The 24,937-nt window shown below is 49.7% G+C and overlaps 1 protein-coding gene across 2 annotated transcripts in view; it reads right to left on the minus strand.

Moving 5' to 3' along the window:
* The window catches only part of SMARCAL1 (SWI/SNF related, matrix associated, actin dependent regulator of chromatin, subfamily a like 1), a 50,878-nt gene that overhangs the window by 17,033 nt on the left and 8,908 nt on the right, over positions 1–24,937 (minus strand). For both annotated transcript variants that reach the window (XM_045855239.1, XM_045855249.1), the window contains exons 6-11: positions 24,545–24,595; positions 19,826–20,012; positions 16,192–16,342; positions 14,402–14,560; positions 10,953–11,018; positions 3,100–3,240 (exon numbers count right to left, since the gene is read on the minus strand). In XM_045855239.1, coding sequence (XP_045711195.1) covers positions 3,100–3,240; positions 10,953–11,018; positions 14,402–14,560; positions 16,192–16,342; positions 19,826–20,012; positions 24,545–24,595 — 755 coding nt within the window. The remainder of the gene's footprint in view (positions 1–3,099; positions 3,241–10,952; positions 11,019–14,401; positions 14,561–16,191; positions 16,343–19,825; positions 20,013–24,544; positions 24,596–24,937) is intronic.

Raw genomic sequence — 24,937 nt, forward strand, 5'->3', positions numbered from 1 at the left:
TTAATCTTGCAGGTTAAAACCCAATACCAAAGATTTTAAATTGGACTTTGGAGTAATCACAACCCACACACTTTTATTGAAAACTTACCACACACCAGGCACTGGGTGAGGTGGAGGAAAGAATGCAAAGATGAGGAAGGCACCGTCTCTGACTGTGTTACTGGTGGTGGGGGGACAGTAAGAAGGCAGGAGAGGATGAATCTGAGGACAGCACAAGAAACTGGGGAGATGACAGAGGGAGACCAGGAGTGCAGGAAGGGACAGTTTGGGAGTGAAGGCAATGAAGAATTTCATCTTCAGCCCCTTCCGTCACTGTCTGGCCTTCATCCCATAGGCCTCAAGAGTCCAGGGAGAGTAGATCCTTTTCAGAAAGTGGATTATTTGCAAACAGAACAAAGGTACAAATCAGACATGAAGGGTTTTCAGGGACCAGGTACACATTATACAGTCTGGACTGACGCACAGGGAAAGTGGCTCACCAGTTCTGTTAAAGAAGTGTATTTAATGGCTGACAAATTTCCTGTCTCAATAACAAGCTAAAAGTGCTTTGCAATTAACTATGCAAAACACTACAATTTACATTATAAATACTTTGTTTGAATGTAAGTGGATATTTTTGAAGTACTTGAAAAGCTTTATTTTCTTTTTTAAAGAAGTATTTAAAAATAAGGCAGACAGTCCTATTTCCATCATGATCCTGCAGAGCAAAGCTCTCCACTCACAAATGGCATGGGCAGTGAGTAAGCTGCAGTCACTTCTCCAAAGTCACTGTCTTCGATGCAAACAGTGGCTCAGCATATCTGTGACGTGACCACAAAGCAGAAATCCTTAGGGCCTGAATTAATGAGGTTTTAATGCAGCTAGTCCTCTGCAGCAGGGAAACTGCCCACAAGAAAAAGGCCAGATTCAGAGTTTACAAAGTCACAGCAGAACCACTGGGGAAAAGGAGACACAATCTGCACTAGAGAGAGAGGCATCAAAGTTTGGAGTTCGAACGCAGGGCCAGGCGGAACCTCAGGGGAACAGCATTTAGGCGTTTGAGAAGCCTGACCTCACTACTAACGAGGGATGAATTCAGCACCTTGGCCGTTGAAAAGTAGCAATCACAAAGAGAAGTTAGTGAATCCTCCCTCTGGTTTTCAGATTATGGACATCCTGGAAACTGGATTAGAGAGAGCGACTGGGGAAGAAGATGGAAGCCAGCCCCACCCACACCCCACTGTCAGCAATGACCTTGACTACGACTTGTGCTTCCATCCGGCAAGGCAAACGAGATCCCGGCAGACCAGCAAACAGATGGGCTGTATCCCACTGGAGGGTCTGAGACAGTGAAGGCACCAAAGCCGACTGGGAGGAGAGGGCCCTAGACTATGTGTCTCAGCTGATTAAGGGGGAAAAATGATCACCCACACAAACATGAGGCTGATTCACTGGGTTGTTCTTTGTTAGGTTATGTTTGGAGACGGACACTAGAAATGTACACAGGCTTTGGCCAACCCGTCTACAGCTGCCTGACACTAGCAGACTTTCCAGCTCAGGCCACGAAACATGTTGGGTGCACCAAGAATTACAGAAGAGAGGCATTTGTGGGTGACAAGTCTCAGAGAAAGACCTCACAAGTGCTTGGGGCTACTCCAAGCCTCATTGGCTACAGCCCGTACTAGAGAACTGCAGCTGGGAAGGAACCACGCCCAGGCCCCAGCATGTGCAGCAGGCCCATTCTCTGTTTCTCTGCTCACCCAAGTCTCAGACTGCAGAGCTGAGTAGGGGACCAGCCAAGGCTTACGCCATGACGGGAGAGTCCCAGCACAGGGAATCTCTGCAAAATTCACCTGTGCAAAGACGGAGATCACGCACGACAGGCAGATCCAGTGATAAAAGGGAAAAACAGCCAACTTTCCCTCCCCTAAACCTCCTCCACGCCTTCCCTCTGGCTCACCAGAGAGGATGTTTGTAGTAGCTAGAATTTTTATGCCCCATATTCAAAAGTGAGGAACTGGGGGACCAAGAGGAAAACCAAGCAGCCAATGTATCTTCTGACAGTCGTCCTCCGACTGGCGAGGCCATCCTCGTGAAGCGGGCAGCCTCGGAAGAGACACAGAGGAACCTGTGAGGAGAACAGCGTCCTCCGCTCAGCAGGCTTCGTCGGATCGCTGAACACCAACGGAGTCGCTGGAGGAATTCAGGATTTGTGAGCAACGTGATGTAAACATGTTTTAAAATGCGATTTTCTCTGCTTATCCAAGGAATCATTTTGGTGTGCATTACCTTCCAGCATATATGAGAGAGGAGGAGAGGAGGAGGAAGGGGGACAGGAAGGAAGAAACAGAGGGAGGGAGGAAAAGTTTTGCATCCTATTTTTTTCTACTCTTGTATCTCCCCATGTCACTAAATACACATTTTTTTTCCACTTAAAAAAAAGGTTGGGGGGTTTTAGAAGTCGAGATTTTCATTGCCGTGGCCTAACTGTGTTTACAAAGCTCCCCCTGCCATTTCTGGAGAACAGAAGCTGCACAGACTGCAGCTCCTGAGGGACCTGCTGCCCTGGCGCTGTGCTCACGTAAAGGACGTGGAGGGCAGAGGCTCCGCTCGCTACAAGGAGTCAGGGCTCGCTGGAGAGCGCCCACCGAGGCAGCTTGAGATCACGCTCCCCACTCCACCTGCTCAGAGGCTTCCGCTGCCTTTGTTTTCACTTTTCCAGAGGATTTTTGCACATTCCTCCCATGCCGAGGGACCTTCACCCACCTCGCCGATAATCTTCCCTCTGCCTAGGGCCTTGGCCTCACCTCCGGCTCGCCCCAGTGCCACTCTCCCCGGCAGGGGCTGCTGGCTCTGCGAGTTCCACGCACCTACGCGTTAGCCACTGGTCCCTTTACTGGGAAACACTAACCTAGGATCCCCATAAGCATTAAAACTAGGAGGGGTTGTTCTCATCTTCCCCTGAGGACACTCCCAGGTCAGAGCAGAGCTAAAATCAGTTCAGCTGCTCAGTCAGCATTCCTCTGATCACACCACCGTCCAGGAGACAGGGACAGAAAGGTGGGTGTGAGAATCAGGGTGACAGGTGGGTGGGCCGGTGAGGAGAGCAACGACAAATACCTTCTTGGCGTCACAGTAGCGAAGTCCAAAGGCGTGGAACTGAGGGAAGAACGTGGGCTTGACAGCGATGATCTGCGTGTAAAGCTCTGCGGGCCGAGACATGGCTGGCGTGCCCGACAGCAGGATCGCGCGTTTGGCGACCTAGGAAGCAAACAGCCAGAGGTGCTAAGGACACAGAGGGGCACGCGGGGATCACCCCAAACACCCCAATGAGATGGGAGCCCCAGGGGTGGGAAAATCCCCCGGAAACCAGCACGAAGAGCTTGCACTCCCTGGGCACTCTGATTGCCGGCAGCTCTCGCGTTTAGTCATCCCAGAACCGGGGTGGATCTAGACCCCAGAGACATGAACAACCAGCCACGCTCTGGAGCAGGGGTCCCCATGCCCTGGGCTGTGGGTCAGTGCTGACAATGGTCTGTTAGGAGCCGGGCGGCACAGCAGGAGGGGAGGGAGGCTTTGCCTGCACTACTGCCTGAGTTCTGCCTCCTATCTGCCCCCTCACTGCCTCCTGGGGAAAAACCATCTTCCATGAAACCGGTCCCTGGTGCCAAAAAGGTTGGGGGCCGAGGTACTATGACAAAAAAGGAAGAACACGTGTGTTCTGAGAACCTCATGGCGTGACCCATGTGAGCAGCTGCACGTCACCACCCAAGCAGCCCCCGCAGCACCCTGGCACGTCTCTCCGTCGGTGCTTAGCACACGACGCTGAACTCTCTTTTCTGCCCCCTCAATAGACGGCAGGCTTCCTGACATCAAGGATTTGGCTATGCTCACCTTCACTTTCTGTAGCACAGTGCCTGGCACAAAGTAAGTAATTAATAATGTTCACCATATGCTAAAGAACATTCATGAGGAAGCTAATTAGTGTCCTGGGGACCACGGAGTAAACTCCAAGAATCCAGCACTGGAAGAGGAAGCGGAAGAGGGGGCGGCAGCAACAGGCTTGAACTTCCAGCATGGATTCTGGCACTCAAGTTGAACTTTGGAGCAGATGACACCTAGGACCAGCCCTAGCTCACTTCCAGGACAAACCGTATAAACTGTGGTTTGATTGTCTTTAGAGAGGGAAGAAAAAAAAGGCCATCACTAACTCAGCTGCACAATGCTTTGAGCCCAGAGAGCCCTGAGTGAAGCTCATTCTGAGCTAATAAGGGCTTTAAAGGTCGGGCCCGGACCCGTTTACCCTACACAGGCCAGGTCTGCAGCAGCACAGCGCTGGGCAGAGCGGAAATACAAGTTGGTTGATGCCAGCGACAAACTTCAGGTTTCTCACGACCCCGACACCAACCTGACCTAAGGGGATCAGACCCAAATATCCCACCTCTGTATTAGAACATGTAATTGTCCAAGATTACTGGAGATGAGATTCATTTCGGCTCTGGGAAGGGACCCCACTGCGGAGCTCGCTTGTCAAGAAATAGCTTGTTAACCACTGAAACCTTGAGTTAATGACAGTGGTATAAAGTGGCATAAGGAAACCACATGCAGTAAATCACCTAGGGGAGGAAATTAGGTTTCTAATGGATACACTTGCCTCATAAAAATAAATAAATAAAGGTGCAACAGAGAGAAGAGAAATGACTGCTTATAAATATACAGTATATACAATTCTCAAGATGCACTTTTGCCCTCTCCGCAGCCGCCAGTACCGACTTCCATTATGACAGCAGAGCTATGAATTTCTCCAGCTATAATTTCCCCAGTTCAATTACCCAGGCCCTCTAATTTCCTGCACGGTTTAATGCAGGCTCATTAAAATAACAATGAGCTTCTTGAATGACGCCTGTAGCATCGCTTGCCTTGGCTCAACACCATTTTAATGAAACAGGGAAAATGAAAAGTCTTATCAATAAGAGAAAATCAGCTCCTCACCCCAAACCTATTCCCCAGGTTGCTGCTATTGTTGCCTGGCGATGGAGATCAGGGGATGGAAATTCACTCCAGGGTCCTCGCTCAGACACTTACAGATCAGACTTCATACCGACTCGGCTCTCCCATACACCGCCCAGGCTCAGAGTGACAGAACCGTTGGTAATGGATGTTTGTGGGTGTCAGGAAGCAGAGGATGCATTATGGGAAAAGGCCAGCTTGGAAAAGGAACCAGAATGGAGTCTCGTACGTTATGAAATGACTTAGCTTGCTCCCGGCTCAGCCCCAACACATTTGTGTTGTCATCACTGTCACCCATAATGCCTTTATCGTGCCAGCGGCATGGCCTTTATATGTTACCCTGCACCTCTGAGAACTTCCACTCTAGGAAAAGTATCAATGCATAAATCTACATAAATCACTACTCGGAACACTTTGCAGTTAATTCCTCGGTAAGGCAAGAAAGCAGCACCCAAGAAATCCACGATGGAACAATGTGAAAAATAATCTCTACTTGGTCTGAGAGAAATGACGTGACTCACACGAGCAGACACTGTTGGGGGCAGACGACCTTCAAGGCCAGGGCTAGGGGGTGGGGCAGCCCTGCAGGCTGAGAGCAGGACACGCTGGAACGTGTCATTTGCCAAGGAGAATCCAATGAAGTAATTCCAAGTAGACAGCCTGCACACAGAGTTTAAAACACGAGCCAAGAGAACATTCTCCTGTAGGAAAAGAGCCGAAGCTGTTTTTAAGTCCATACAAAAAGCAGTCTGGGAATTCTCCATCACTTTCTGTAGGTACCTCTTTTTTCCCCCAACTGAACCAATAACCTGCTTTACTGGATTATTCTGATTGGCCGTAACATATTTCACCAAGACCCCAGGTTAGGAAAAGAGTCATGTTCCCCAAAGCTTAGTCCCATTCTTAGAGCCAACATCCTTCCCGGCGGTGTTCTCAGTAAAGGCTAGGCTACAGGTAAAGCCCCCTGTGATTTAGAAACAGAACATGAGAAGACAGGGGGTGCCAAAGAGGCCAAGCCCATCGCACCCGAGTGCCCCCACACTCGTTAGTCCTCAGGTGGCAGGGACACTGAGCTGTGTTTTAATTAGTTCAGAAGTCATTACAGCATCTTTGGAAAGAAGGAGAGTGGCAAGCACAGTTTAGGCACAAGGGACCCAAGCACACAGAGCAAGGACAAGTGCAGGCCCGTGGCCACTCTCCAAGGAGTAACAAAAGAGTCAGCATCTGTAGTTAAACTGAAAGCCTGAGCGCAAGAGGAAAGACTCGACGTTTAGGAGAAATCCAGGGGCGGTGGGCTGGGCAGAAGATGAGCTTCTGTTCTTCACCGCTCCTGACAATGTCGGTGCCCGTGACGGGCAAGACCTCACCTAGACAAATGCTGTCATTGTGACCACTGTTGACCAGAGGCCGCCCCGGGAGCAGCAGCGCGCCACCCACCACTCACTGACACCTGGTAAGGGGACTTCCCGAGTCTCTGGTTAGGCCGGCACATTTCACATAAAAACGGTTCCTTGTAGGTTCGAGCCTTTTTCCAAAAAAGAGACAAAGTCCCAGTCACAAGTCTGCACAGCACTGTCCTCACCAACCGATCTGCACGATGATAACCCTCGTGCTCTCACACTGGGTGAGTACCGCTGCTTTGATGTTAATGAAATCCTGCTGCCACATACAAGGCAACTGGTTCTGGGGTAAAAACGGACAGAATGAAGACTGCAACTATAGGCGTACTGCTTCAAAAACATGGAAATGTTATGAGCACGCATGAAATGGTACACAGGGTTGGGCAAAGATAGGGTTCTGGTTGTTTGTATGAAAAATACCACAACAGTGGAGAAACAGTAACAAGAGAGTGAACTCTGTGTTTCACGTACTACAACTGTAAACCTGCTCGTGCCTGCCCTGCCGTTCCAGCTGAGCAAAGTTACTGAAACACGTGTGTACAGTATTAGCACAGCACACATAAAGTAGGGGGTTGTCTGGGGAAAAAAATAGTCTATTTTAACTTACTATTAGTCCCATAATTTCACTTTAAGACTGATTCTGCGATGAAATTGAGAGAAGTTACCAGAACGGCCAGAGTGCAGGGACTCCTCCTATAGTCTGGTCACCCTGGGGCAGAGCGCCATGCCTTCCGGACGCAGAGAAACTGGGTTTCCCACTCCCCGCTTGCTAATCGTATGGAAAGATGGTCATTGCTGCACCGTATGCAGCAGCCAAAGCCCAGTTACAAATCCATCAAAGGGAACAGACAAAACATAGCGTGACAGATTTATTCTGGAAGATTCTATCTGTGAGGATGAAGTCAAGTCACATGGCATGAGGTGGGATGATTCCCAAGATACACTGTTATGAGAAGAAGAGCAAGTGCAAGACTGTGGCTGTAGGACACTCTGAGAAGGGAGAGAGGAAACACTGTGTGCTCATGTGGACCCAGGCTACATTTCAGAGGCAACCCTGAAAATGTGGTAAGCACGGCTGCCTCTGGGGAAAGCAATCAAGGCACTGGGGATCCTGAGGTGGGAGAAGGAGTTATTCTCACTCTATACCTTTTTGTACTATTTGCAAATAGTACTGTACTATTTGCTATCTGTTTAAACTGCTTTAATGAAAAAAGAAAAAGAAAAAGCACATACATGTTAGTTAGACCAGTATTCTCATCTCCTCTAGTCAATCAACAAATAAACATAGTAAAAAGGACTCTACTCACAGAAAAAAAGACAAACATGTATTAGGAAAGAATGGTGGGATTCTGGGGGCCTTTCTCCCTCTAAAGGAATGATTGGATTGGATTTTATTAACAATGTTATAATCCTGTTGCAACAATAAAAAGCACTGTAAGCAACACACACTAAAGAAAACCCACACACACCTCACTGCGCCCAAGGGAGCACAGCGCCCCCTGCACTGCTGGGTGCAGCAGAGAGCGCAGCCCGTGACCCGGGCTGAACGGGAGAGGGGCCGGGTGTGCCTGGCCAGCCTGAAATTCTCAGCCGTCTGCCAGAAGGTAAAAGTACGGCCCAGCAATTGTGAGTAGAGAAATTTGTCTTATGAGGGCAAAGTAAGAACACTACGAACATACAGATGATGTTGATTTGCAGAATTATTTATAATAGCAAAATAATGTCCAACTTGGGTTACATTACGAAATGTGTCCATGTAACACACACGCAACAACCATTAAAAGTGATGATCATGCCCTGGACTGACACACCAGAAAAATAACCAACTGTTAACAGTGGTTTTCACTGCTGGAGGGATTAAAGAAGACTAAAAATGTTCTTTATAGTTTTCTGTCTTGCCTAACACATTTATCTATGAAAATAGAGCCTTGTTTAGTCCAGGCAAACGGGGCTATGGAAAAAAGAGAGCCGCCACACTTCCCAGGGGACAACGACACCAGCTTCTTACAATCTAGGCAACATGTCCCCTACACTTCACTTATGAAACCCACATTTTCTGGGCGTGACCTTGCCCAGCTATCTCACAGATTGTATTATATAAATTAATTATCTCTTCATGCACATTTGCTGAAAAGTCTTGATATATTAAAAATCTTGATATATACTGAGAAATATATATCTTGATAAACATTAAAAATCTTGAAATGAGAATATAGTAGTTCTAAGAGATGCAGGGGTTAGAGGAACAATCAAGTGGTGTTAAATTACATCCTCATATGGCTTTTCTTTTTATTAATAAAACTTTTAGGTATACAACTTTATTATTTGACCTCTGAGCACAGTACAAAGTGACAATCCCCAAAAGTCCAGTTGCTACCCATCTCCCTTCAACTGACTCCCATTGCCCCTTTCTACAGGGATTTTTGAAGGCGTATTTCACTTCTTCTTAACTCTCCTCATCCCAGAAACACTTGGATTCATCTCCTTTGTGCATCTGGATCAGTGGCTCTCAGGAGAGATGAGACAAGTGATCTGCCCCTCAGGGGATGATCAGCAGCACCTGGGTGGGGGCAGTTTTGGTTGTCACTGCGCAGGAGTACAGCTGGCACCAGCAGTCAAGGCCAGGGAAGCTGCCACACAGCTCCGCACAGCAAGGGACTGTCCAGCCCGGAAAGTCGACAGTGCAGAGGCCGAGCAACTCCCATCTGGACGGAAGTACAGCAGAGAGACCACAGGTTCCGCTGACAGGATGACACAAAACGCCTCATCCCCACGCCCACTCGACCCTGACCACAGCCCGCCTCACGTGATGTCAGCGTCGTGGGAGGGAGTGGTGCGGTGGGAAGGCACCGTCACAAACGGCAGACTGCACTCCTGACTCCTGCTTTATTGGTGACTCGCCCGAGTTCTACAGCAGACGCAGAGGAGTATAGGGACGGTCAAAGAGATTTGTTTAATAAACGTGTCATCCTGAAATACGCCCATGACTTTCAAGATGTAAATGCCGCCTCAACAGCCTGGCTCAGTGGCACACATCCCGGAGCCTGGCGTGGGGTCCTGCGTGCCCGGCCGGCAAGCGCCGCATCAACAAGACGGTTGCTGAACAGCTTTCCTATTATACCTTTAATGATACAATCCATCCATTGTGCAGTTTCTTTTGTCTAAACATCAGGGGTACAGATTTAATTTTAGTTATAGCTGTAATATTGGAACCACAGTACCAAGGTCTGTTAACATTTTTCAAGAGTACATATTAAAGCCTCCCCAAAAGAAGGGTCAGCACTCTGGGAAAAACATTTCATTTAAAAGTGTCCATAAATGGCTCTCTGTTTATGGGCAATGTGAGCAGAGGACCAAGGTTTTTAAGTAAAGGACTTTTAAGTTAGGAGCACATGACATAATCCTCCTTTGGAAGATGCATGGTATTACTTGTTATTATCATGCAACTTGTTATTCCTAAAACAAAACTCGAAATGAGTAGGCACTTGTGTGTGTCTTGTAGGGAGGTAGAAAAATTAAGTTAATTTTCAAATGCTAATGAGTTGCACCAACATCTAACACGGTGGTTTTCCCTAGCTGAGGTAGAACTTAAAGCTTCTTCTAGACAATAAAAGCTGCAGCTTTAAAAAGCTGGTGCAACACACAGACATGAGATAATATGTAAATGAATAAAAACAGCACAAGGCGAACACGTACTTTTGTTTGCTCAGTGTACCCAAAGATTTCCCCAGCATCACCTCCGAGATCCTTGCTTGGTTATGGAAGAAAAAGCTACTTTTCCAATTTCACTACCCACCCCACCCCCCAGTATTAGGAAAAAGATCACTACAAACAGAAGGAAATACGGGGGGGCAGTTCCCTCTGTTGGGAAACAAAACATGGGTCTGCAAGTGCACACAGACGAGACAGGAGCTTACACTGCCGGGCAGAATAGAGTCCCTTCACACACAGATTAGCAGAAGCTATGCTGCAGCCCCTCTCCACACCCCACTCTGTAGCCAAAGCTTGGCCAGCCAAAGTGCTCGCTTGGGGGCATAAGCTCAGATTGCCCCAAAACCAGGTGGATGGCTGCCCCTCCTGTTAACAACACAGCTCAGGGTGGCTCCAGGAGAGGGCGTCAGCTTACAGGGCACATCTCAGCATCACTTGGTTCCAGAGCACCATAACGACCGTGCCCTGCAGCCACCTAGAGGACAGGCAGTTTCTGGGGGGCCTTCAGGACACACCGCTGGAGGCAGTCCCTCGGCCTTGTCCAGGAGGAGCCCCAGATGACCTGCAGTGCAGTCCTGACCTGGCCTGGGACTGTCCACAGGCCTTCACCTTGGAGAAGAAGGGACAACTGCACTGACCCTGCGCTCCCTGCCAGGACGGCAGGAGGAAAACGGAATCCGGCACCACGGCCCTGAGCAGAGATGCCCTAAGCTGACACTGAGTTGCATCCATGGCCCACAGTCTTGGACTTGCAACCCCTGCTTTCCTGAACCACCGGCCAACAGAGCTAACCATAGCGGATCTCAACGCCAAGTGGGCTCAGGTGCCAGGTCCACTCTCAGCAGGACTCACCTTGAGGAGGGGCATAGCTGCGCGACAGCGGGCAGTCTTAATGTTTTTGAGGAAGTGAGATTCGTCCTGCAAAGAAACAGTCACACAGGTGAACAAGGTCAAATCCCGCATGCATGGAAACAGAGCCCTTGGTAAGCTCGACCCTGGCATGGCATCCTGCCGAGGATCCTCCCTCAGCACCTTCTCATCCAAGGAGGCAGCTGTGGGCCTGGGTATGGGCTCAGGCTCTGGTGGGTTTCTCCACCACGTTCCGGGCAAGTCACTCCCTCCTTTAGCACAGTTTTCCATGTACAAAGTGAAGTTGGTGATTACCCTGCCCTGCCCTGCCCACCTCACAGGCGGCACTGAACACACTGCCGAGAGGTGGCCTCTGCTTTGTAAGACACACCTGATCCCTGCCCGGCACTAAAGCAAAGTGTGCTGAAGACCCAAGGTGTGCCCTGCCCTGGGGCCCAGCCCTCTCCCCAGGCACTCGCAGAGCAGGAAGGATTCAGTCACACTGAGAGCTGATCAGATGATGCTGTGAGTGCTGTCGCTGAAGCAGGTCTGACAGAGTACCGCGGGAACTTGGAGGAGGAAAGAAGGCAAGATTTCTGTTCTCAAGGGACTGACAACCATGCTTAGAACATGGAGTTTGATTATTTATAGCTCTGTATTCTGTGCATAAGCAAACTAGAAAATGTCGTATTTTCTAAAGCTCAGTGAGTACCTAATACATTCTTATTATTTTGGGGAAAAGTTTTTATTTTGGTACACATTCAAATTACTTGCTATGTGATTCTAAGCAACTACTTGACCTTTCTACAGTGCTAGTTTCTCCATCTGTAAAATGGGTATAATACCAGAACCTAACGCATCGGGTTGTCCTAAGTCTTAAATGGGCTGACACACGTAAAGCTCTTAGAACAGTCCTGCCACTTAATAACCAACCACTCAGTGGTATCAGTCGCCCTGGGACAGAAATACCAGGAATATCCTGGCTTATTGTTAAAGAAGATCTATAAGAACAACCCCTACCCCACACCCGGTTCTATTTTAACCAAGATGAACCCCCCCGCAAAAAAGGACCTCGAAAGCATAATGGAGGGGAATGTGAGACAAACCCCCAAATGTCACTGCATCTGTCCCCAGAAACCTGGGGTATAACTAACATTCGCTCCCTGTCTGATGATGAGCCCGCATGACAGCCAAGAAAAAGGGTCTTATGGAGAAAACAGCAAAGTCCAGAGGATATGGAAGGGAGTGGATTCTTTAACCAAAGGTAACAACATACCACTATTACAACTAACTGCAGGACTAGCTCCACATTCCAAACTGTGACAACTGAGGAGTGCGGCATCTTAGAACCGTCACTTTCTGCTGTCCTACAGCACTCCTCTGGAGCAGGAGGAGGACAGGGACCTTCCGTCACCGAGGAACAAGCCAGTGGCAGGGTCGGTGGTTTGCTACAAGTCGCACGGCAGGTTAAGTGTTGACTCGGAAACAGAAACACAGGAGCTCTGAAGCCCCGGGCAGTTGGGTTTTGATCAGCGGCTCTCCACCTCACCAGCGCTGTGCCTGCGGGCAGCTTACATAACCCCCTCACCGTCAGTTCTCCTCGGCTGTGAAATGGGGACAGCACCTGCCCAGGGGCCACGGGGAAGATCAGCGATTATACGTCGAGGACCTGGCACAGGAACACGCTGGAGAAATGAAGGCGTTACTCTTCCTACACATTGCAGCACCACTACCATCATCCGGGGGTACTTCTTTTAATGCACTCATTTTCACATGCACGCTGCTGACATTTTTCAAAGCTACACTTGAATTTGTGCCAAACCAGAAATGGCTCCCCCAAAGATGTGTTACCTTTCAGCTCTGAAAAAATATAAACATTTAAGTTTGCTTATGCTATGAACGCAGTATGAGTCTCATGTCCAAATCATAAAAATAGATCCTGCTCTGAGCTGCCACAACACTTAGTTCACAAGTCTACGACAACACCAAAACGTATTCCCAGGATCTGTGTGGGCGTCTGTCTGTCCCACTGACCGTCCTCCCTTCCTCCCTAGTGCGCCGCGCTGTGCAGGGCGCGGGGCTGGCACTCGGCTGCCAGTTGAACCAATGGATGAAGGCACCCCCTCCCCCACCCCCATCTCTCTCTCTCTCTCTCTGTGTCACACACACACACACACACACACACACACACACACACAGAGCAGGCAGCCCTGCGCGGGGAAACCCACAGCACGAAGTCTCTGCCACACGCCCTTGCTCACCTGCTCCACTGCGAGGCTCCACTGCTCTGGGCGCCCTGAACGCCCTTCCCTCCCTCTGCTTCTAGATCAGACAGGCCCTCCAACTATGGGCAAGGAATTCTCCACAGTCAGGAGAGAATCATATTTTTTAGAGAAGGAAAACACCACTGGCTTCTAAAATTCACACATTTGAATAAAGAACCTTTCATCTCAGCCCTGGCTGGTGTAGCTCAGTGGATTGAGCATGGGCCTACGAACCAAAGGGTTGCCAGTTCTATTCCCAGTCAGGGCACATGTCTGGGTTGTAGGCCAGGTCCCCAGTGGGGGACACGGGAGAGGCAACCACACATTGATGTTTCTCTCCCTCTCTCTCCTTCCCTTCCCCTCTTTCTAAAACTAAATAAATAAACTCTTAAAAAAAGAAAAAAGAGAAAAAGAAACTTTCATCTCATTTGGAGGCATTGGGTTTTTGTTTTGCTGAAAGGAAAACCACAGGTAACTTCCATTGGCAATTACCCACCCACAGGCTTTGCCCGTGGGTGCTTGTTCGTGGCTCCCTGAACTGGGGCTGGGAACTGCGCAGATGGGGCAGGGGTGGAGGGAACTGCACCCCTCTCAGAGGTTTTATCTGCGAGCCATGACAGACAGTGAGCGCTGCCAGAGGGGCTGGTGCGGTCTAGAGACCAAGATAGGGAAAGCAGGTGACTGAAGGGCGTGCCCTCACGGCTGGGGGCAGGGCTCAAGTAGAGCCGTCCTTTAAACATGACTAGAGTGAAAAGTACTTTCCTGGGAGAGGAGGGAGTGTCCTTGCACCTGCTGGAAGAAAACTCATTAACTGTCTGAACAGTACGTAAGAGGGCACCAGACGCAGGCTCACAGCCGCAGTTCCAGGAGCTCCCGGCCGGCCTGGGGTCCACCTGTGGCCTCCACGCAGGCCCTCACGTCGGGGAGACGGGCTAGAAACCCCCAGCACAGACCTAGTAAGCTGCATTTTCCAAAACATTCCCCTGGAAATTCTAATACTTAGCCAGGGCTGAGAACCAGTAATTGAGAGAAACGAAATGTCAGGTCCCCACAGACAAAGACGAGGATTTCTGTTCTCCCCGAGACTGCGTGGGGCTCTGTGAGAGTGCAGACACGACAGTTTGGGGTGTTTTAAGAAGGAAGTTCCCACCAAGATAGAGTGCTTGTGGGCCGTGCCAAGTCACTTACGATGATGACAACTTTAAAAGGGGTCTTGATCTGTTTTTCCAACTTGGTCAGGAGGTCAAAACTGACAATGTTGACCAAGCCAGCCGTCAGGCGGTCCTTGCCGGTCACCACGACATTGATGTGCTCTGGGTTCAGAGACGGCAGCCACCGGAGGAAGGCCTGGGGACGACAGCAGGGAACCAGCCCAAAATGAGGATCCGGCCCAGCAGCCACCGGCTGTGACCCCCGCCAGCCCGTCCACTCCGTCAGCTGCGCTCGCTCAGTGTGGGCCGTGTCAGCGCCTCCTGAGAACTCAGCTCAGTCTGTGTCCCTGCGTCTTCCCACGTCCGCCGCAGCCCCGTCGTCCCCACACACAGCAACCATCCCCACCTTCCTCTGGACCCGCCCACCCCCGCCTCGCCTCCCTCGAACAGAGCGCACTGCCTTCCTTCCCAGGCTAGTGCGACACAGCAGGCCCTTTGGGTGTCTATGGGTTTCATTTCTGGGACCTCTAACTAGACGGCAGGTCTCTGCAGAGAAAAAACATGACTCTTTTAAGAATTTTATAAAGGAATTTTTAGCAGAGCTTGATACGCTGAAGACACCAATGGTGGTATTTTCTACCAAGCACCTGCTCTCTCCAGAAGTGCTGCCACCTCTAGCCAAAGCCAGTGCCTAGGGTCAGCAGAAGGCCACCAGGCACCTCCCTGTCGGCGTCAGGTGCTCCCTGGCCGTGCCCGGGCCGATGCTACTCTAACACAGGGAGTGCTGGTTCTTTCTCCAGGCTCGGCTAACCATCTGACCCTTCCCGAGAATTTCTGAGGGTGCTGTGGGCATCTAACACACAAAATAAATATGTGTTGAATTATTCCTTACGACAGGTACTGGCAGGATTCAGGTCACAAGGACAGGAAAAGAACCTGGTACTGTTTCAAATGAACGGTTTAGAAGTTCTGTTTTCTCTTCAGTCGGGAGGGCACGTCTGGGCACCCGGCTGAGCGGCTGCGGGCAGAGCTGCCTCTTCCCCACCCACGGCTCACGGGGGCTTAGGAAGACGCCGAGGTGCAGGGAGGCCGCCGGCTGCCCCAGCAGCATAATAAGGCTGAGAAAGCTACAGATGATGAACTGGGGCTTCCTTCTTCATCAGGTTTGCTTATGCGGATTTTTATTCATTTCGCAGAACCACGCTGATCCTGGATTTATGGCAGACAGGGCTCAAGGCTGACTGATAATAAAGCTGAGTACACGTCAGATTCTTTAGCTATAAAGGTAGCTGGTAGGCAGTGAGCCTCCTGCCCTCACCACCTTCTACAGAGTGCAAAAACCCTGAGCCAGGAAGACAGCAGAGGCGACTTCAAGGCCCTGCACTGCTCCTCGCGAGCGAGAAGTGTGGCGCTTACCCTCTCTGAGATGCAGGTTTCTCGTCTGTCCACGGGGTCGACACCCAGCGTGCCTACTGCACTTGTCTATCACGGGACTATGGGAACTAAAGGAGGTAAACGTTCTGAAAATGAACTGCAGTACAGATGGAAGGTGCCATGAATGGGGCTGCAGGAGGCGCTCTGGAAGTGTCTGCTGACAGGAGGAGGGGAGTCTGGCTCTGTGACTCCTTGGATTTCTTCTCTGAACATGTGGAGCAGGGGCTACCGAGGAGACCCCTGGCCCATCTCGGGAGGCCATCTCTTCTCCACTCCTGCCCTCAGCTAAAACTATCTTTAAGGGTCTCAGGCCCTATACCCAGGTTACCATCTGAGTCCTCCAGCCCCGAGGAAAACCGTCCTTGTCAAAGCCGCAGCACAAGCAGCACTGACCTGCTCCCAGGTGAAGCGCACGGAGGACGGCACCACCACCAGGAGCGGCCACTCCTTCCGGTAGAAGGCCGCGATGCAGATGGCTTGGATGGTCTTCCCCAGGCCCATGTCATCCGCAAGGAGCAGGCGGCCTCCTTTCGCGATGGCAAAACTGAAAGCAGACAAGGTAAGGACAGTGACACAACACATTACCCGGGGGCATGAGCTTACCTGCCACGGGGCCACCATGGAAAGTAATGCGCATGGCGTAGCGTGGGCTGCTGCACCAGCCGGCATGGGCCCTGTTCGTAAGAAGAGACCCGCTCCCCAAAGAGGGAAAAGAGCAGGAGTCAGTTAGGGCGCACAATAATAATAATTTAAAAAGGAGTCAAAATTGGGAAAATGTGAAATGGTGGTCAAAAGGTAGGGAGAGGCTCTGCCTACCTTAGAAACCCAGGGAGGGAGTTTGTAGTAAGAGTCACCCTCAGCCCAATGTAAGCGAAAGGACAGTGGGAAACAGTCTCCAATGAGGGCCTGGGAGGCGGGCACTTGTTCACAGGAGAGGTCTGCCTTGCAGGGAGGAGAGAAGTTAGAGACGAAGATCAGAGGGGACGCTGTGTGCGCGAGGGCAGAGGGAAGGAGCCAGCAGAGGCAGGACCTGCGGCAGAGGAGGAGGGGGCAGCCAGAGGGAAGGACGGGGCGGGTATCTGTCCCTGAGGGAGCAGCGGCCCCCAGTGCAGCAGCGCTCACTAAAGTTTGTGAGCAAGGCTGCACCGCACTCTTTCGGAGCCCAATCGGCCTGAGTTGGAATCCCCATTCCACCACATGGAGGCAAGTTATCTAACCTCCATGTGCCTCAGCCATACATGGAAACAGCAACAGGATCTACCCCAGAGACAGTTCTGAGGGTTAATAAAGTTGGAAAGTAAAGCACTTAAAACAGTGCTTGACAGCACTGTAAGGACCAGGGGAATGTGCAAAGAGGAGAAAAGGAATCAAGACATCAACGGTAAGAATGGCTTGATCGAGTCACCTGACGACGACTCAGTGAAAAGCTAACAGGATCCCTAGTGCCACGTGTCTGGTCTCCTGCTCCGAACACCAGTTGTCCTTCATCTGATTCCTGAAACACCGACCATTTGCTCAGACACCTGATAATACGCCAGACAACTAGCTCTTTTTCTTTCCTCTCACACAGCAAAGACAGAATGAAACCTCTTGTAATTAGCAGCTGGTATGGCTGACAAGAATTCTAGGCTGCACGTGGCCTTTCTGAATTGCCTGGAAATAGCGTTTCTGTCCTTCAAAGGCCAGCGTTCGGTGCGGGTGAACAGAGCAGCAGATCTGCGGGTGGCAGGAGGCCAACGTCCTGGGCTCAGCAGCGCAGGGAGACAAGGGGCATCCCCTCGTGGCACTTCCTTGCCCTCCCAGCAGTCTCCAAGCCCACCCAGTGACAGGGAGTCTCCCTTCCCGTACCCCCCACGTGGTGGCCACCAGGTTCCTTCAGCGGAAAGGCAGGGGGCCCAGCGGCCTGCCGTGTCACCTCTCTGACCAGGCCCCGCGTCCTCCTGGCACATCTGCCTCGGTTCGATCTTCTGGACCATTTCCAGGGTCAACCCACCACCCAGACAGACAGAGGGAGGGCACGTGTGGGATTTATTTTTACCTCACTCTCTGATTTACAAAAGTGGTGGCCAGGGCACACAGGGAGCACTGAAGCAGCCAACCCACAGAGCCTTGTGTTGCAGCCTCCTTGGCGCAACCATTTACAATGTCCACATGGTCATTCTCAAAGCAGACGGGACCCCTGAACTTCAGTTTTTCCCTTTTCCCTGCACTGAGGTAGCTGAGCTATGGAACCAAGCAGCCAAAACTGAGAACGAAGCAAACATCTGGGCTGAAAGAGAGACAACCACACGGCCGGCACCATCCTCTGCAGAGCGGTTTGGCATAACAGAAAAAACGCTGCACTCATCATCAGGCAACACGCACATAAGCCCCGGGTCCGCTTGCACGAGCCCAGCAACTCGGCAGACAGCTAGCTGTCCTTCTGAGCCTCGACTCAAGCTGCAACCTCGGGAGACCACGTAGTCATTGGAGGAAGCTGACAGGCATCTAAGAAATTTTGCTCCCAAAGTTTAAGGGAGTTTTCAACTGAATTCTTACACACAAAAGCAAAACAAAACAAAAAAAAAACAAAACATGAAATTCACAGTCTTCTTCCCTCATCGCCAAACCCCTCCTCTTCAAAGAATGAAAGTTAAAATCTGGACTTAATTAGAAAGTGTTGAAGAGAGGCTGTAACTAGCATTAGCACCCTCAGAGCCCTAGAGAACAAGACAGAGCCATGAACCACGCTCTGTCCTGATGCACACAGCGCCCCCAGTGGTGAGGAGGTTAACTGGCAAGGCCCGCATGCACCACCTGGGCTCAAGGGCCTCTGCTGGAGCCATGCAGAACATGGTGCTGAGTGCAGAGTGGGCAACATTAATGAAGGAAACAGAGAAAGAACAGAGCAAAGGAAAAAAACCACCCCTGGCCCAGGTAAAACGAGGCCCAAACGACGTAACAACAGATGAGGGAATGAAATGGCAAAGTGTGCTACCTCTGAGGGACAGAGGTGAGGGAAAGGAAAACTCGGGGGCGGGCAGAGCTGGGGCCTCGGGACTGCAGTAAGGCGTGACTGTGCCGAAACCACACCCAGAGCAAAACCCTGTCTGAGACAGTAGCCCAGCTTTCACCAAAACACCACAGTGGTGGCGTGCAGACAGGCTGCCTTCATTTGTCAGTCCCACTGACCCTCCAGTTCCTCCCCTGGCACAGGACTCCTCCCCCAGCTAACAGATCTGGCTGCCACATTTCTGGATGAACCATCAAAGCCTTCTCCTCCCTCTCCTCGACCTTCTGTATTTTCTGTAGAAGTCAAGTTCAACTTTGATAACTGTCACTTTGCTTCTCCTGAGAAACTCTGGGAAAAAGGACAGGCCAGGCCACAGGTTTATCTTTATTCTTTCTATAATAAGTGCACCCTGGCTTTCTCTTGGGCAATTTCAACCTCCCAGTCTCAGTCTAAGTAATTCGTGTAGGGCAGGCCCTACCCTGTCATTCCAGGGGTGGGCCTCTCACCCGGCCTCGCCAACAAGAGTTCTAAGCTCCTTGGCCACAAGGACTGACTGGTTCCAGCATCAGCCCCAGATTCCATGCATTTCAGGGCAGGACCCCTAGGAAAGAGGTGCTTCCACTGGGTTGCAGAGCTGACGGATGTGAGCCGGAAGCCCCTGGCAGCCCCAGCAGCCACACGTGAGCGTCAAGCCAAAAATAAAGCAAACTAAGAGGAACACAGTGCTGAAAGCAGGACAGAATCCTCATGAGATCTTTTGAGGCCCTGGGTTTTCTATCACATGCACTTAGACATCTTCTCTTCAACTACTCTGAATGGGGTTTCTGCACACCTGCAATGCAGAGTCCGGATGGCTCACGGAATTTCAAATCAATGGTTACAATCAGGCTTTGGTAACAGCGCACCTGGCTGTGTAGTGCCTAAATGCTTGTGCATTTCTGTGGAAGATGAGCATTCACAAAAGGAGCATCTGAGCCCAGCTGGTGGTAAGTGAAGACATGTGAGCAAGAGAGAGCAGGAAGATCAAGGACCTACTTGACTCCAGCTCTCTGAAAGGGCAGCAGGTTAGACACGAGCTTGGGGTCCACTCCGGAGAGGTCTGCCTCAGGGATGTCTGCCGTGAGACCAAGAGACGTCTTCTCCATCTGAGAAGCGAAAGCCAGGGTCAGCGTCTTGGGCAGAGGACTCAGTTGAACTTGTGGAAGGCAGCGCACCCTTTCAACTAGAAAGAAGAAGAGAGGCATGTGAATTGGAGTGTTATGTCCAAGAGATCCAGGAAAAGAGAAGGGGCTTCAAAAAAGTAACTGGGTAAAAAATCGGAGGCTGACAGATGCATGCCAGGGAACAAATTCTCCCTCTCTATTCCCGCATTTCTGCCAATGAGAGGGCAATTGATGATGCAAAACTGATTTTCCACACTACACAAATACTGGAAAGAACTATAAAGTGATGTGTGATAGATCTTGTTTTAACCTAAAGTAACTAAAAAAATTATCTTAGTATTCCCACTCAAATAAATAAGGACTCATATTCTTAAAAAGAAATCAGCTGAGAAAAAGCAAGATTTAGAATGAAAACATCCTGTCTTGTTTCCAATCTTTGTATGTTTTATTTTAGTTTCAGTGTGTGAGAAGTCGGAGAACCCCAAGTCACCTGCTGTCAACAGGCAAGGAAGCCCTGTGCTCCGTGCAAGGAGCTGGGAGGTGTTTCCGAGAAAGACTACTAGGGTGGTAGCACTACTTACAAAGGACAACAAAGGGCACAGCCCAGGCAAAGGCCACCTACTGATAACAATGCATGTGGCCCTGCACACTTTTGACCTTTTCCACAGGAGAAAGATGATATTCCTTTGAGAGACGTGACTTTTACAGCAATGACCTTAGTGGTGAAGCAGCTGGAAAATCCATTAGTCTGAAGGTGACCTACTAGCTCCTTACCCAGCCTCTAGGGCAGATGTTGGCAAGTGAGGGCCTGTGGGCCAAATCAGCCTGTTTGTGCAAAGTTTTACTGGGCTCAGTCGTGCCAGTTTGCAGGCGAATTGTCCTGGCTGCTTTCATGCTACACAGCCGGTGGAGCTGCATAGTGAGAACAAACACCACGTGGCCCACGAAACCTAAAATATTTACCATCTGGCCCTTTACAGAAGAAGTTTACCAGCCCCTGACAAGTTCAGAGTCTCAACTATATTGCTAAAAGTGACCATGACTCTGACTCTTTCCATTGAAGCTTATCTTCAGGGGTTTCTACTTTTCTTCTAAGTGTGAGCTTCCAGACCTCCAGACAATGGATGGAGAAATCTCTTCTTCTAGTCAAAGCCATTAACACAAGTGAGAAAAATAAACTACCTGAGACCTACATGGAAATGAAGGCAAATTAATTTCACTGCCCTTGCTCTTTGGAAGAATCTAGGCCTCATCTGATTTTAAAATTAAGAGGGAACAGAACTTCAACAGAGAAACAGAAAAAGAATAAACCAGAGATATAAATAAAACATGCAATTTGGGGGGCAGGGGAAGACAGGTTAAGAAATCACAAAGTTCAAGAGGACACACCTAGAACTCGCTGGTGGCAGAACTACCATGAAACTACCAAGAGCAGCCTGCTGTCTCACGGCTGTAACTACCCACATGCTCTTCCCTTGAAGAACTGCCCTTGGAAAAGTCCCGCGAGAAGAGTGGCCGTGGGGCACAGACCCTCGGCGGCTCTTTGTCCTTCACCGGTTCAGGGGCGCCCTGGGAGAGGCGCTCACTGTCCTCAGGGACCCAGTAAAGGGAAACGGGGTACATTTCATTTCTGCCCAATGTGAATTGAAACTCCAAGGTTGTAAGTCCTCTATCCCACATGGTCATGTTTTTTCTTAATATCTTCAGAAGGTATAACAAAAGCTTTTTGCCATAACCACCAATTAGCTACCCTGCAAATACTGATGGGAACTTGGAAGATTGAGCCATCTACTGCTACCTTAAATTACTTTGTATTTTCAACACATTTAAATCCATTCCTGTCCTTCATTAAATATGTGTTACCAGTTATTTCTGGAGAGTCTGCAAGAGCAGAATCACCGGGATAAGAAATTAGGTAAGGCCGACTGCTTTAATATAAAAGAAACTGTCCACACTGATGCAAGTAATACATTTTATGCCTCCAAATTAAATCCGAGCATGCTGATTTCCGCACACTTCAGGGGACCGAGCACTCTATGTGCTCTCAGAAACCATTCTCATTTTAATCCTCGGGATCTTCAGAACCCAAATACCTGATGAAAATTAAGACACGGCTGATGATCCAGCTGGTGTGAAATGTGCTGCTTTGTAAGCATTCTGTTCCTTCAGCCACTCAAGAGGAAAACATCAGCCTCCACTCTGTTTCCCACTAAGTACTGTCTCCAAAGCCCTATGCTGCTAGTGCAGCCAACTGGGTGTGTTGAGTTGTAAGCCCACACCCACTGTCAACCACTGTAGCTCTCGTCCTTTCCCTGTGCTGGGAGATGACAGAAATGTGCTGTCTGGCTTCGTGAGTCATCTAGAAGTCATTGCTGCGAAACAGCTCTTTGGCAGGCCAGTACGGAGCCACCCAGTAGAGACATGAATGTTTTCAAATAGCAGCTGACAAGATGAGACCATTGCGGGGGAAGAGGAATCCTTCTGGACTGCGACAATCAGGAGAAACAAAAGGCATTACGCCAATTTCGCTGTCAGCAAAAGGCCTCATGTCACTTAGAGAAGAGAAAGGAAAACTCTTACATTCACCTAATCTGGAGAAGATAAATACCACCACGTCCTCGACGAGCACTTTTACACTCAGAAGGTCTTATTATCATTTTCAGTTAGTTTTACATGCACGTGTTCACCAGCTCAGGGTCAATAATCTAATTTCACACACAAGCAACCAGCCCCAGGGATGAGAAGAGGTGCACATTCCCCAGCGTACTGGCTGCTAACAGTGGAATCAGAGCTCAGCTGGGACCTGTGACCTTCTGCCATGCACCATCTCCTTGGCCTCCTAGCTCAGGGGTCTGGCTTCTAAGTTTCAAATGGGTCACGCTTCAAACTCAAGATGGCAACTTTAGTCTGAGTTGGAGTTTGTTATGACTCGCGTTGCTCCCAAAAAAGGAAAACAATGGTTTCCTTTCTCTGGGTCCAAGCTTTTCCCAGTCTATGAAATTGGCAGAATTGGTCTTAGTTTCCACAAGCCACTGTAATGACAAGATAGAATAAAAACAAACAAACAAAACCACCACCACCACCACCAACAATCTGAGCTCTGAATCTAGAATTCTTAACTCCAGATCCATGCGATCACTAATAAATGCAAATTTTACATGTGGCCATTAAGTGTGCATTTCTCTGGATGACGAATAGTTTTTATCAGATATTCCAAAGGGTCTACGGCCCACTAAAGATCTGGAGCCACTATGCTATGTGAGTTTCGAGTCACACTTTTCAGTGTTACATTCATGTGCTAATGCTGTACATATCCTGCTTTTTGTCATTCCATGGAAGTCAAGCCTTTATAGCTAACATACTTGTATGTGTTTCTGTGGTTGAAAGACAAAGGGGTGAGAGGAAAAACTCACTCTGATTGCTTATCAAAAATTCAGCTTTGTGCAGAGTCTGCTCTGAATTATAAGTCCCAAATAGCAGCAGCCATGGGTCCCAGATCCTTTCTGCTTTAGCTAGTGTTCCCTGATATTAAATATCTCATCATATCCAAACTTAACCTTGAGTTTACAACAAGTCTTTCTTTCCTCAAGGAGTCCAAAGCCCTTCCCTTATATTTAATTTCTGGCAGTAGGGTACATACAGATTAAAGACCCCCCACCTTTTTTTTACTAAAAGAATAAATGGGACTCAGAATGCTAAATTATCTACTTGATGTCCCATAGTAAGTCATGTAAGGAGGAGACAAAGGGAAGAAACCCAGCTTTTTCCACCTCTGCAAAGCCCTAGCCTGGTAGGCAAGATGGCCCATGTCTCAGAGCTCCCTGAGCCGGGTCATGTCTCTCCTGGCCGGACCAGTACAGACACTGGCTGGGAGGCCCAACGAGCCATCAGGGAGTCCAGCAGGAGAACAGTTATGCCAGCTGCATGCCCACTGCAGAACTGTGCCAGCTTGGGGGATGGATGACAGACTGCCATTCGGGGTAGGCTGAGATAAGACCATGTCCCCCTTTCTCGGACACAAGAAAAATGACGAGTCCCAATTGGCTTCTCCTTCTTACAGTTACATCTGTACACAGTTCTCTTCCCTTGGTCTGTCCCCACAGTGCTCATTAAACGCTTATGTGCCCTGGCCTAGGCCTCCACCTCCGGCAGAACTCCGCCCATTCTGAAGCCCAGGACTGCTGAGCCTCTCCAGCCTTCCCTGATCATCTGCTTCCAGAAGTACTCTGAGAGCCTGCTCTCAGAGGGAGCTAAAGTAGCTTCTGTCTAAGCTAAGCAATCCTAGCTCACCTCTGACCCCCATACTTCTCTGATGCGCAGAGGGTTTCCCAGCCTCAGGAATCTGACTAGCAGCACCCCACCCTCACAGAAAGAGAGACTCCATGTTTGTCCGGGTTGTTGTGAAGCTACCATCTCAGCAGATGGGAGGGGGGCTGCTGAGAACATCTCCAACCTCATTTGTCCTGTGCACAGCATGTGAAGTCACCATGGTGGGAGGGGGAGGTGAATTTTTTAAAATGCATTAAATTTAAGGTAGATAATTAAAGCCTAACAATAGCATGATATGAAACAAGTAAGGTGGGCATCTCACTGAGTTTGTTGTGCTCTTCCAAGAGAAAGTTCCACTTCCTGGTCTTGACATCTGCAACGAGAAGAAACATATAAGCAAACGTGACACCCTGCCTTCTGCTACATCCTCACACTTACTCATTCCCTGGTTTCATAAACCTCCAGTGAGCTCGGATGCGGTGGCTGGCGAGGTGCGTGGTACGGGAGACACAGAGAGTAAACTGAGGGTACCTGCCCGTGGGGCTTTTGCAAGTTAGGACAAGCAGGCACGGTGCCAACACTGGGTTGTAAGGCTACTGACAGACCGTGCTCTGGAGATGCGTGCCTGCGGTGGCCCAGCAGGTCTCAAATGCCCTGAATTTCCAAGACAGGGGATAGTAAGTGTAGCTCACACGTGTGCAACGCTCATTCTGAG

Source organism: Phyllostomus hastatus, unplaced genomic scaffold, assembly GCF_019186645.2.
Source record: "Phyllostomus hastatus isolate PE091 unplaced genomic scaffold, TTU_PhHast_1.1 phas_contig_137, whole genome shotgun sequence".
Classification (NCBI taxonomy): domain Eukaryota; kingdom Metazoa; phylum Chordata; class Mammalia; order Chiroptera; family Phyllostomidae; genus Phyllostomus; species Phyllostomus hastatus.